Genomic DNA, 13,660 nt, shown 5'->3' on the forward strand with positions numbered 1-13,660 from the left:
GCAAATTAATGACATCGAAATAGGGAGTGAGCTAGGGAGCAGTGATCACAAAGAAATCAGATTTAGCATAGAATGGAATAGACCAGTAGGAGAAAATTCTGTTAAAGTGCCAGATTTTCGAAAAGCTGATTTTAATAGCCTAAGAAATTTTTTGGGTCAAATTGATTGGATAGTCTTGGGTATGGGGTGTGGGCCGGTCTTGGAGCGAGACATGAACCCAGCGATAGGTGACTTAAATGGGGATTTCGATGTGGATTCAATATATAACTTATTTAAGAATATTCTAAACAAAGCACAGGAACGTAGTATACCATACAAATTGAATAGATCGAATACTAATGACCCAAAGTGGATAACAAAGAATTTGAAGAACCTTATAGGTAAAAAGAGAGCTTGGTACAAAAGGATTAAAAATGGGGAGGTCACTTTAGAACAGGAATTCGTACAACTGGTTAGAAATGTTAAAAAAGAGATAAGGAAAGCAAAAAGAAACTATGAAGTTTGCATAGCAGGGCAAGCAAAGACAAATCCTAAAGGGTTTTTTCAGTTATATCGTACTAAGACTAGGGAAAGGATAGGTCCATTAAAAACTGAGACAGGTCAAATAACAGATAGTGATGAAGAGATGAGTAGTATTTTTAATAAATATTTTGTATCTGTATTTACTAAAGAGGAACTTAACAATATGCCTTCAGCCGAACAAGTCTATGTGGGTGGGGACGAGGACAGGTTGACGAGTTTAGCAGTTACCAGGGAGGATGTTCTTAAACAAATAGTAAAACTCAAACCAAACAAATCCCCAGGGCCGGATGAAGTGTTTGCCAGGGTGCTTAAAGAATGCAAAGAGGAGCTTTGTGACCCACTGTCAACCATATTTAATAAATCAATAGAGTCAGGCAGAGTGCCAGAGTTTTGGAAAGTTGCTAATGTGATACCAGTTTTTAAGAAAGGAGATAGATCACTTGCGTCTAACTATCGACCAATTAGCCTAACGTCTATTGTGGGAAAGTTACTCGAATCTATAATAGCAAATAAAATTCGTCTTCATCTTGAAAAACATAAATTAATAATTGAGTCGCAACATGGTTTTATAAATGGCCGTTCATGTTTAACAAATTTGTTATCTTTTTATTCTAGCATTGTTGAGGCAGTTGATAGTGGTAAGGATTGCGATGTTGTATACCTTGACTTTAGCAAAGCTTTTGATACAGTGCCACATGAAAGACTGATTAAAAAGATAGAGTCTCATGGTATTGGGGGTGCTATATTAAGCTGGATTAGGGCATGGCTATACCAAAGGAAACAGAGAGTTAGTATAAATGGAATCAAGTCAGAGTGGGAAAATGTTGTAAGTGGAGTGCCTCAAGGCTCTGTCCTGGGACCTCTGTTGTTTATAATATATATAAATGATTTAGATTCAGGTTTGAGTAGCAACATTTGCAAATTTGCCGATGATACGAAAATCGGTAGGGAAATTAATTCGGAGGAGGACTCACTATCACTTCAAGTTGATCTAGATAGGGTTTTGAAATGGTCAAAGGATTGGCAGATGCAGTTTAATGCTGATAAATGTAAAGTTCTGAGGTTAGGTAATGATGATAGAGTTACAAGATACGAGCTAGATGGTGTTGTGATTGCGAAGTCGGATTGCGAAAGGGATCTGGGAGTTATGATTAGTAAGAATTTAAAACAAAAGGATCAATGCATAAATGTTCGTAATAAGGCAAATCGGACACTTGGATTTATTAATCGCAGCGTTAGTAACAAGACACCTGGTGTGGTTCTCAAGCTATATCTTGCTCTAGTTAGGCCCCATTTAGATTATGCAGTTCAGTTTTGGTCGCCATATTATAGAATGGATATAAATTCACTTGAACGTGTCCAGCGTAGGATGACTAAGTTAATTCCCCAAATTAGAAATCTTTCATATGAAGAAAGATTAACAAAGCTTAAGTTGCATTCACTGGAAAGGCGAAGAGTTAGGGGTGACATGATAGAGGTTTACAAGTGGATGAATGGACATAACCGGGGGGATATTAATAGGGTATTAAAAGTATCAACACAGGACAGAACACGAAACAATGGATATAAATTGGATAAGTTTAGATTTAGGAAAGACTTGGGTAAATACTGGTTCAGTAACAGGGTTGTTGATTTGTGGAACCAATTGCCGCGTAACATTGTGGAGGTGGGGTCCCTCGATTGTTTCAAGCACGGGTTGGACAAGTATATGAGTGGGATTGGGTGGTTATAGAATAGGAGCTGCCTCGTATGGGCCAATAGGCCTTCTGCAGTTACCTTTGTTCTTATGTTCTTATGTTCTTAACCTGACTTCCCCATTCTTAATCCTTTAGTACCAAGCTCTCTTTTTACCTATAAGGTTCTTTAAATTATTTGTTATCCACTTTGGGTCATTAGTATTCCATCTATTCAATTTGTATGGTATACTACGTTCCTGTGCTTTGTTTAGAATATTCTTAAATAAGTTATATATTAAATCCACATCGAAATCCCCTTTTACGTCACCTGTCGCTGGGTTCATGTCTCGCTCTCAACCCGTTCTCGCAAATTCGTAAAGTCAATATTGACTTATTAACTACGTGCATAGGTGATATACTAAACATAATAGATACCCCTAAAAAGATTCATAGAAAACACCGACCTTACCTAACCTTGCTAGTATTTTAAGATAAGCATCTTATTGCTTCGTAATTACAATTATTACTTAACCTATACCTATTATAGGTTAGGTAATAATTGTAATTACGAAGCAATAAGATGCTTATCTTAAGATACTAACAAGGTTAGGTAAGGTCGGTGTTTTCTATGAATCTTTTTAAGGGTATCTATTATGTTAAGTATGTCACCTATGCACATATTTAATAAGTCAATATTGACTTATTAAATTTGCGAGAATGGGTTGCTCGCTCTAAGACCGGCCCACACCCCATACCCAAGACTTTCCAATCTATTTGACCCAAAAAATTTCTTAGGCTATTAAAATCAGCTTTTCGAAAATCTGGCACTTTAACAGTATTTTCTCCTACAGGTCTATTCCATTCTATGCTAAATCTGATTACTTTGTGATCACTGTTCCCTAGCTCACTCCCTATTTCGATGTCATTAATTTGTGTTTCCCTGTTAGTTAACACTAAATCTAAGATATTATTTTCCCGCGTTGGTTCCTTAATGTGTTGCGTAAGAAAGCAATCGTCAATTAATTCTAGAAAATCTTCTGTTTCACTATTTCCTGTTTTGTTCACCCAGTTTATTCCACTAAAATTAAAGTCACCCATGACATAAATACTGTTAGATCTAGATATTTCATTCCATAGATGCTTTGCTTCCATTCTGTCTAAATTTGGTGGCCTATATATAACTCCTATTATAATATTATTTGCTTTTCCGTTTAATTCTATCCAAATAGTTTCTGTGTGTGGCTCAGTTTTGATTCCCTCTTTGAGGCTACATTTCAAATTGTCCCTAACATATATGGCTACTCCACCTCCTCGTCTAATATATCTATCTGTGTGAAATAGTTTAAATCCATTTATTTGATATTCAGCTAATAGTTCTCTATTTTCTACATTCATCCACGTTTCGGTAAGTGCAATAATATCTATTTTTTCTGTGCAGACAAGAGCATTTAATTCGTTAATTTTATTTTTTAGACTTCTACTGTTAGTGTAATATACCCTAAGTGAATTGTTATTTTGAGGCCCTTCTCTTTCCCTGATCATTTTGCCAATTCCTTTCTCCCACAAACACATACTTTTATTACCTCCTTCCTCCAAATCAATTCCCATACCTCTAACTACTAACAGTTTAAACTCAAACAAACACCTCTAACCACTTCTTCCAACGAGTTCGCAACAACAACAACCCCAGCTCTCGATAGATGCACCCCATCGCGAGCATACATTTAATTTCTTTCATTGAAGTGTTCCCAGTTGTCTATGAAAGATATTGCATTTGATTTGCAATATCTTTCCAGCCGGCAATTGACACCAAGTGCCCTCGATATCCATTCATTTCCCACTCCCTTTCTTGGAAGAATGCCACATATGACCGGGATTCCTCCCTTTTTTCTAACTAATTCAATGTCTGTTTTATACCTCTGGTTCAGTTCCTCACTCCTAACTCGACCAACATCATTTCCTCCCGCTCTAATGCAAATAATGGGATTGTTCCCATTTCCAGCCATAATATCATTCATGTTGTTTATAATATCACCAATACCAGCTCCGGGATAGCAAACCCTTAACCTGTTCCCCCTATCTCTAGCATAAAACGTTCTTTCCAAATACCTTATCTGGGAATCTCCCACAACTAAAGTTTGCTTAGGTACTTTCTTTACTCTCTTAGGGGCCTGCGCTTCGTTGCTCTTCGTTGCTTTTCCTTTTGCGTGATCCACAGTCTCACCACAGCACTCGTCCTCCAATGCGGCAAATGAATTAGACGTTCTTAAGGCGTCTGTAGGCGGCTTTATCAAAGTCTTCTTTAGACCCCTGTCCATTACAACTTTCCAAAACGAGGTCTTTTTGCTATTGGTCTCCTCCTTCGTTCCTTCTTGTTGTTGTTTCAGCTGTCGTACCTCCTCCCGTAGAGAGTCCAACTCTGTCCTCAGAGCCCCAACCAGACTCATCAGATCCTTCACCACAACTTCCATATTGTTATGATAATATAACTAAACTCAGGAACTCCGGCTAACACACCCTCTCACTGTGACTGTCGGCGCCTGACTGATGTGATTCAGCATGATGTGATTTCAACATGATGTGATTCAGAAACCTCTATAGGTGACAAAATTATTGGCCAATAACCTAAATCTCTCCTCTCTCCCGTTTTCTAATCCATGTTTTTTGTACTCCCACAGGTACGTCTAAAGCTGTTTCGAAACCTGTACCGTCCCTTCCCTCTGGACAACAATTCTAGCTCAGTTCACACTCTAGCGTAAGTACAAAATCTATCAAAAATTCGTATCATTCCTTCCTCCTGTACACCAGTTCCAGTCTGTGTGCTGGTATGAGGACTACAACACCTGTCCGAAACTATAAACCTCCACGTCGATGTGTACACTAATCCCAATCCGATGTACTCCCACGATACAAAACGTATTCGAAATTACAATCCTGAGAAACTCTTACACCAGTCTCCTGTTCGGTGCACTCCTGCTGTACACTACGTTATGGATACTGTTATATTCTTGGCTGTCCTACGTGTTGTCTGCCTGACGAAACCTTACCCATTTACGATTAAAATTCATAACATACGTCAAACAAATGATTCCCGCAAAGCTTTCAACCTGTTCTCAGGCTAGGGTTGATCATCCTATCCTCAGGCTAGGATTGCCCAACTTGTCCTCAGGCTAGGCTTGCCCAACTGGTTCTCAGGCTAGGGTTGTCCATCCTGTCCTCAGGCTGATTTGGTTCTGAGTGTGAATGCTGGGTTCTGAATGTGATGGCTGGGTTCTGAGTGTGATGGCCTGGTTCTGAGTGTGAATGCTGGGTTCTGAATGTAATGGCGGGTTCTGAGTGTGATGGTTGGGTTCTGAGTGTGATGGCTGGGTTCTGAGTGTGATTGCTGGGTTATGAGTGTGATGGCTGGGTTCTGAGTGTGATGGCTGGGTTCTGAGTGAGATGGTTGGGTTCTGAGTGTGATAGCTGGGTACTGAGTGTCATGGCTGGGTTCTGAATGTGAGAGCTGGGTTCTGAGTGTGATGGTTGGGTTCTGAGTGTGATGGCTGGGTTCTGAGTGTGATGGCTGGGTTCTGTATGTGATGGCTGGGTTTTGAGTGCGAAGCCTGAGTTCTGAATGTGATTCTGGGTTCTGAGTGTGATTTCTAGTTTCTGAGTGTCATTGCTGGGTTTTGAGTGTGATAGCGGGGTTCCGAGTATGATTGCTGTGTTTTGATTGGGTTCTGAGTGGGTTCTGATTGTGATGACTGGGTTCTTCGTGTGATGGCTGGGTTCTGAGTGTGATGGCTGGGTTCTGAGTGTGATGGCTGGGTTCTGAGTGTGATGGCTGGACTCTGAGTGTGATGGCTGGGTTCCGAGTATGAGAGTTGAGCTATGAATGTGATGGCTGGGTTCTGAGTGTGATAGCTGGGTTCTGAGTGTGATGGCGGGGTTCTGAATGTGATGGTTGGGTTCTGAGTGTAATAGCTGGGTTCTGAATGTGATGGCTGGGTTCTGAGTGTGATGGCTGGTTTCTGAGTGTGATGGCTGGGTTCAGTGTTTGATGGCTGGATTCTGAATGTGATAACTGGGTTCTGAGTGTGAAGGCTGGGTTCTGAGTGTGATGACTGTGTTCTGAGTGTGACGGCTTGGTTCTGAGTGTGATGGCTGGGTTCTGAATAGGATGGCTTGGTTCTGAGTGTGATGGTGGGGTTCTGAATTGATGGTTGGGTTCTGAAAGTGATGGCTGGGTTCTGAGTGTGATGGCTGGGTTCTGAGTGTGATGGCTGGGGTTTAGAGTGCGATGCCTGTGTTCTGAATGTGATTCTGGATTCTGAGTGTGATGGCTGGGTTCTGAGTGTGATGGTTGGATCCTGTGTGAGATGAGTGGGTTCTGAAGGTGATAGTTGGGTTCCTAGTGTGACTGGGTTCTGAGTGTGATGGCTAGGTTCTGTATGTGATGGTTGGGTTCTGAGTGTGATGGCTTGGTTCCGAATGTGATGGCTGGGTTCTGAGTGCGATGCCTGAGTTCTGAGTGTGATGGCTGGGTTTAGAGTGCGATGCCTGAGTTCTGAATGTGATTCTGGGTTCTGAATGTGATTTCTAGTTTCTGAGTGTCATTGCTGGGTTTTGAGTGTGATAGCAGGGTTCCAAGTGTGATGGCTAAGTTTTGATTGGGTTCTGAGTGGGTTCTGATTGTGTTGACTGGGTTCTCAGTGTGATGGCTGGGTTCTGAGTGTGATGGCTGGATTCTGAGTGTGATGGCTGGGTTCTGAGTGTGATGCCTGGATTCTGAGTGTGATGGCTGGGTTCTGAGTGTGATGGCTGGATTCTGAGTGTGATGGCTGGGTTCTGAGTGTGATGGCTGGATTCTGAGTGTGATGGTTGGGTTCTGAATATGATGGCTGGGTTCTGAGTTTGATGGCTGGGTACTGAGTGTGATGGCTGGGTTCTGAATGTGATGGCTGGGTTCTGAATGTGATGGCTGGGTTCTGAATGTCATGGCTGGGTTCTGAATGTGATGGCTGGGTTCTGAATGTGATGGCTGGGTTCTGAATGTGATGGCTGGGTTCTGAGTGTGATGGCTGGGTTCTGAGTGTGATGGCTGGGTTCTGAGTGTGATGGCTGGGTTCTGAGTGGCCAGCTGGCGTCTCCCCGTGGTCACCCTGGGAGGAGATACGAGGAGGAGGAGCCGTGTTTCCTGGTTTATGTCTTCCATGACGCCATTAATCTCAGAAGCCGCAGGATAGAGGTTAATATATGTGTACTCACCTAGTTGTGCTTGTGGGAGTTGAGATCTGGCTCTTTGGTCCTGCCTCTTAACTGTCAATCAACTGGTGTACAGATTCCTGAGCCTACTGGGCTCTATCATATCTACATTTGAAGCTTTGTATGGAGTCAGCCTCCACTACATCACTTTCTAGTGTATACCATTTATTAACTACTCTGATACTGAAAAAAATCTTTCTATCGTCTCTGTGGCTCATCTGGGTATTAAGTTTCCACCTGTGTCCCCTTGTTCGTGTCCCACCCGTGCTGAAGAGTTTGTCTTTGTCCACCCTGTCATTTCCCCTGAGAATTTTGTAGGTGGTTATAATGTCTCCCCTTACTCTTCTGTTTTCCAGGAACGTGAGGTTCAGCTCCTTTATCTCATACCTCTCAGGTCCGGGACGAGCCTGGTGGCATACCGCTGAATCTTCTCTTTGTCTTGTGTTTAACTAGATATGGACTCTAGGACTCTGAATCCTGGAATAAAGGCTGGAGCTGCGTATTCCAGGATTGGTGGTGACATAAGTGGTGTACAGGGTCCTGAACGATTCCTTGCACAAGTTTCAAGAGTTATAGGGGACATGATCACCACATACAAGATTCTCAGAGGCATTGATAGGGTAAATAAAGACAGACTATTTGCCACAAGGGGCTCTCGCACCTGAGAACACAGGTGGAAATTGAGTGTCCAAATAAGCCATACAGACCTTAGAAAGATTTCACCGGCAAGATTTGGTGTTGCACATAAATCACATACACATTTGTGTGTGTGTGTGTGTGTGTGTGTGTGTGTGTGTGTGTGTGTGTGTGTGTGTGTGTGTTTATGTGCATGTGTGTGTGTGTGTGTGTGTATGTGATTGTGAGTGTGTGTGTGTGTGTGTGTGTGTGTGTGTGTGTGTGTGTGTGTGTGTGTGTGTGTGTGTGTGTGTGTGTGTGTGTGTGTGTATGTGCATGTGTGTGTGTGTGTGTGTATGTGATTGTGTGTGTGTGTGTGTGTATGTGATTGTGTGTACTCACCTATTTGTACTCACCAATTTGTGGTTGCGGGGGTTGAGCTTTGGCTCTTTGGTCCCGCCTCTCAACTGCCAATCAACTGGTGTACAGATTCCTGAGCCTATTGGGCTCTATCATATCTACGCTTGAAACTGTGTATGGAGTCAGCCTCCACCACATTGCTTCCTAATGCATTCCATTTGTCAACCACTCTGACACTAAAAAAGTTCTTTCTAATATCTCTGTGGCTCATTTGGGCACTCAGTTTCCACCTGTGTCCCCTAGTGCGTGTGCCCCTTGTGTTAAATAGCCTGTCTTTATAAACCCTGTCGATTCCCTTGAGAATCTTGAATGTGGTGATCATGTCCCCCCTAACTCTTCTGTCTTCCAACGAAGTGAGGTTCAATTCCCGTAGTCTCTCCTCGTAGCTCATACCTCTCAGCTCGGGTACTAGTCTGGTGGCAAACCTTTGAACCTTTTCCAGTTTAGTCTTATGCTTGTGTGTGTGTGTGTGTGTGTGTGTGTGTGTGTGTGTACTCAAATATTTGTGCTTGCGGGGGTTGAGCTTTGGCTCTTTCGTCCCGCCTCTCAACTGTCAATCAACTGGTGTACAGATTCCTGAGCCTACTGGGCTCTATCATAACTACATTTAAAACTGTGTATGGAGTCAGCGTCCACCACATCACTGCCTAATGCATTCCATCCGTTAACTACTCTGACACTGAAAAAGTTCCTTCTAACGTCTCTGTGGCTCATGTGGGTACTCAGTTTCCACCTGTGTCCCCTTGTTCGCGTCCCACCAGTGTTGAATAGTTCATCCTTGTTTACCCGGTCGATTCCTCTGAGGATTTTGTAGGTTGTGATCATGTCTCCCCTTACTCTTCTGTCTTCCAGTGTCGTAAGGTGCATTTCCCGCAGCTTTTCCTCGTAACTCATGCCTCTTAGTTCTGGGACTAGTCTAGTAGCATACCTTTGGACTTTTTCCAGCTTCGTCTTGTGCTTGACAAGGTACGGGCTCCATGCTGGGGCCGCATACTCCAGGATTGGTCTTACATATGTGGTGTACAAGATTCTGAATGATTCCTTACACAGGTTCCTGAACGCTGTTCTGATGTTAGCCAGCCTCGCATATGCCGCAGACGTTATTCTTTTTATGTGGGCTTCAGGGGACAGGTTTGGTGTGATATCAACTCCTAGATCTTTCTCTCTGTTCTTTCATTAAGTACTTCACCTTCTATTCTGTAACCTGTGTCTGGCCTCCTATTTCCACTGCCTAGTTTCATTACTTTGCATTTACTCGGGTTGAACTTCAACAGTCATTTGTTGGACCATTCACTCAGTCTGTCTAGGTCATCTTGTAGGCTCCTACTATTGTCCTCAGTTTCAATCCTCATAATTTTTCCATCATCGGCAAACATTGAGAGAAACGATTCTATACCCTCTGGGAGATCATTTACTTATATCAGAAACAGTATAGGTCCAAGGACTGACCCCTGCGGGACTCCACTCGTAACGTCTCGCCAATCTGAGATCTCACCCCTCACACTGACTCGTTGTCTTCTGTTGCTTAGGTACTCCTGTATCCAACGGAGTACCTTCCCTTTCACTCCAGCCTGCATCCCCAGCTTTTTCACTAGCCTCTTGTGTGGCACTGTATCAAAGGCTTTCTGACAATCCAAAAATATGCAGTCTGCCCACCCTTCTCTTTCTTGCCTTATTTTTGTTGCCTGGTCGTAGAATTCAAGTAACCCTGTGAGGCCGGACCTGCCATCCCTGAATCCATGTTGATGCTGTGTTACAAAGTTCTTTCGCTCCAGGTGCTCCACTAGCTTTCTTCGCACAATCTTCTCCATCAGCTTGCATGGTATGCAGGTTAGGGACACTGGCCTGTAATTCAGTGCCTCCTGTCTATCCCCTTTCTTGTATATCGGGACTACGTTAGCTGCTTTCCAAATTTCTGGCAGTTCCCCTGTTGCCAGTGATTTGTTATACACTATGGAGAGTGGGAGGCACAGTTCTTCTGCTCCTTCCTTTAGTATCCAAGGGGAGATTCCATCTGGGCCTATAGCCTTTGTCACATCCAACTCTAGTAAACACTTCCTTACTTCCCCGCTGGTAATCTCAAACTCTTCCAGTGGTTCCTGGTTAGCTATTCCCTCTCTAATCTCTGGGATTTCTCCTTGCTCTAAGGTGAAGACCTCTTGGGACTTATTCAGTTCCTCACACACTTCCTTGTCGTTTGTAGTGAATCCTTTTGCCCCTATCCTTAATTTCATAACCTGTTCCTTTACTGTTGTTTTTCTCCTGATGTGGCTATGTAGCAATTTAGGCTGAGTCTTTGCCTTGCTAGCGATGTCATTTTCGCATTGTCTTTCTGCCTCTCTTCTCATCCTGACATATTAATTCCTGGCATTCTGGTATCTTTCTCTGCTCTCCAGTGTCCTGTTATTCCTATAGTTTCTCCATGCCCTTTTACTTTGCTGCTTAGCTAGCCTACATCTCTGATTAAACCATGGATTTCTCATCTTCATTTCACTGTTTTCCTTTTGGGCTGGGACAAACTAGTTTGCTGCGTCCTTGCATTTTTGCGTGATGTATTCCATCATATCTTGGGCCGTCTTTTCCCTGAGCTCTGTTTCCCATGCTATATCTGTTAGGAATTTTCTTATCTCCTCATAGTTTCCCTTTCGGTATGCTAACCTTTTGGTTTCGGAATCCCTCCTCGAGTTCAATAACCCTTCTTCAATCAGGTACTCAAACACCAATACACTGTGGTCGCTCATTCCTACTGGGGCCTCAAAACAGATTTCTCTTATGTCAGAGTCGTTCAGGGTGAAAACCAGGTCGAGTCTCGCTGGTTCGTCATTTCCTCTCATCCTTGTGGGTTCTCTGACATGCTGGGTTAAGAAGTTTCTAGTCACCACCTCCGGTAGTTTGGCTCTCCACATATCCTCCCCTCCATGCGGTTCCTTGTTCTTCCAATCAATCCTTCCGTGATTGAAGTCCCCCATGATGAGCAGGTGGGATCTATTTCTACAGGCAGCAGAGGCTGCCCTTTAAATTACAGTGTTAACTGCCATGTTGTTGTTTTCGTACTCTTGACTGGGTCTTCTGTCATTTGGTGGAGGGTTATATATTACTGATACTACTATCCTTTAGGGGCCTCGTAGCCTGGTGGATAGCGCGCAGGACTCGTAATTCTGTGGCGCGGGTTCGATTCCCGCACGAGGCAGAAACAAATGGGCAAAGTTTCTTTCACCCTGAATGCCCCTGTTACCTAGCAGTAAATAGGTACCTGGGAGTTAGTCAGCTGTCACGGGCTGCTTCCTGGGGGTGGAGGCCTGGTCGAGGACCGGGCCGCGGGGACACTAAAAAAGCCCCGAAATCATCTCAAGATAACTTCAAGATCCTTGGTCCTCCCATTGTCATGGTGCCTGCTATGTAGTCTCTGAAACCCTCACAGCCCGGGATATCCATCTCCTTAAAATTCCATTCCTTTCTCATGAGTAGGGCCACTCCGCCTCCTCCCCTACCTTCCCTCTCTTTCCTTATTACTGTGTACTCCTGGGGAAACTCGGCATTCGTTATGATTCCAGAGAGTTTTGTTTCAGTGAGTCTGATTACATCTGGGTTCACTTCTTGTGCTCTTTCCCTTAGTTCACTTGCCTTGCTTGTGATCCCATCTATGTTCGAGTATATTGCCCTGAAACTGACTCTCTTCTGCTTCTCCTCTTGGGGGGACCTGTGGGGTCTGGGGTGAGCGGGAGCTGGAAGGATCTGGTACGGGGAGACTGGTGGAAGAGGAAGGGCTTAGGGGGTGGGGGGAGGGGGAGTGGGTGAGAAGGGGAGGGTTGGGGGGGTGGGTGAGAGGGGTGGGTTGGAGGGGGTGAAAGGGGGAGGGTTGAGGGGGTGAGAGGAGGAGGTTTGGGGGAGAAGGGGGGTGTGGGGGGGGGCAGTAAAGAGGGGAGGGCTTGGGGGGCATGGGGGGGGGAACGGGAAGGCTGAGGTGGGTGAGAAAGAGGGGAGGGTTTTGGGGTGTGGTGGAGAGGGTAAGGCTTAGGTGGGGTGGGGGAGAGTGGGGGCTGAGGGGGGCCGGGGAGAACGGAGGGCTTGTGGGTGGGAGAGACGGGAGGGCATGTGGGAGAAGGGAGGGCTTGGGGAATGGGGAAGAAGGGAGGTCCTGGGGGGAGGGGGGAGTGGGAGGAGGGGGGTGAGTGGGAGGAGAGGGGTGGGTGGGGGGAGGGTGCCTTAGGTGGGTACTTAGTGGGGGGCTGACAGGGGTTGGGGCAGGTAGGTTGTCTGTTGGGTAGAATGTTGGGGTGGTGCCGCACTCCCTGTGGCTAGGGCACTGTTTGAGGAGGGTTCCCCATTCCCCTCTGAGATTGCAAGGATCGAGGTTGTGGCTCCCTGATTCCTTTCTCTATCCCTGCGCTCCTTCCTCACGTCTGCTGTCTGCTTTCTCTCTTCCCTTGTCATATCCCTCTGCAGGAATATTCTTTTGAACTTCTCTACATTTGATAGACAGCACTTCCTTTCTAACAGTTCCTCTTTCGCGATTTCACTCATGAATACCACCTTTATCATTCGGTCTCTGTCCTTGTTGTACTTTCCAAGCCTGAAAATCCTTCTCAACATTTTGTTCAGCTCCCTCCATCCTGACCTCTTTAAGGATCTCTTTAACCATGTTTTTGTCCTTGTCTCTCCGCTCCCTTGGTCTGGTCCCTGTTTGCTCTTTAATGCCTGCTACTACTACTGCTCTTTTTCTCTCTATCAGCCGGCTAGTACATCCAGCTGCTTCCTGAGAGGAGGCCACTTCCATGGCAACTTCCTTAACTGCAGACCTAGCTTTAGGGCTCGTTTTAAGTATTTCAGCAAATGAGAGCTGAGGTGTGGAGGTCCCCTCCACAGTAGCATTCCTGTCTCCCTGAGGCACGATTTGTGTCTGGTATTGTGGAGAAGTCTCCTTCAGGCATCTTATCTCCTCCTTTCCTGCCCTTAGTTCATCCTGCAGGTTGGTTACTGTCTCCGTCATTACCCTCAGTCCTTCACTGCATACATCCCACATTTGCTGGAATACTTCCTTCATCCAGGCTTCCTGTTCCACCCCATCCTCTGAATTTGTTCCAGCCGCGATTGTCATCTTGCGTTTGTCACCCCAAGTTCGAGCTTCCATGTCTTCCCTATGATATATATATATATATATATATATATATATATATATA

At 44.6% G+C, this 13,660-nt stretch overlaps 1 protein-coding gene across 1 annotated transcript; it reads right to left on the reverse strand.

The window, feature by feature from the left end:
* Positions 1 to 5,842: 5,842 nt before the first annotated feature.
* Positions 5,843 to 8,146, reverse strand: LOC138373460 (polycystin-1-like protein 3). The gene is made up of 2 exons (XM_069339671.1): positions 8,107 to 8,146; positions 5,843 to 6,786 (listed from the first exon to the last, which is right to left on the reverse strand). Exons 1-2 carry the CDS (start codon positions 8,144 to 8,146, stop codon positions 5,843 to 5,845), a joined length of 984 nt encoding a protein of 327 aa, XP_069195772.1.
* Positions 8,147 to 13,660: the final 5,514 nt, after the last annotated feature.

The sequence above is a fragment of the Procambarus clarkii genome, chromosome 42 (genome assembly GCF_040958095.1).
Source record: "Procambarus clarkii isolate CNS0578487 chromosome 42, FALCON_Pclarkii_2.0, whole genome shotgun sequence".
NCBI classification, from domain to species: Eukaryota; Metazoa; Arthropoda; class Malacostraca; order Decapoda; family Cambaridae; genus Procambarus; species Procambarus clarkii.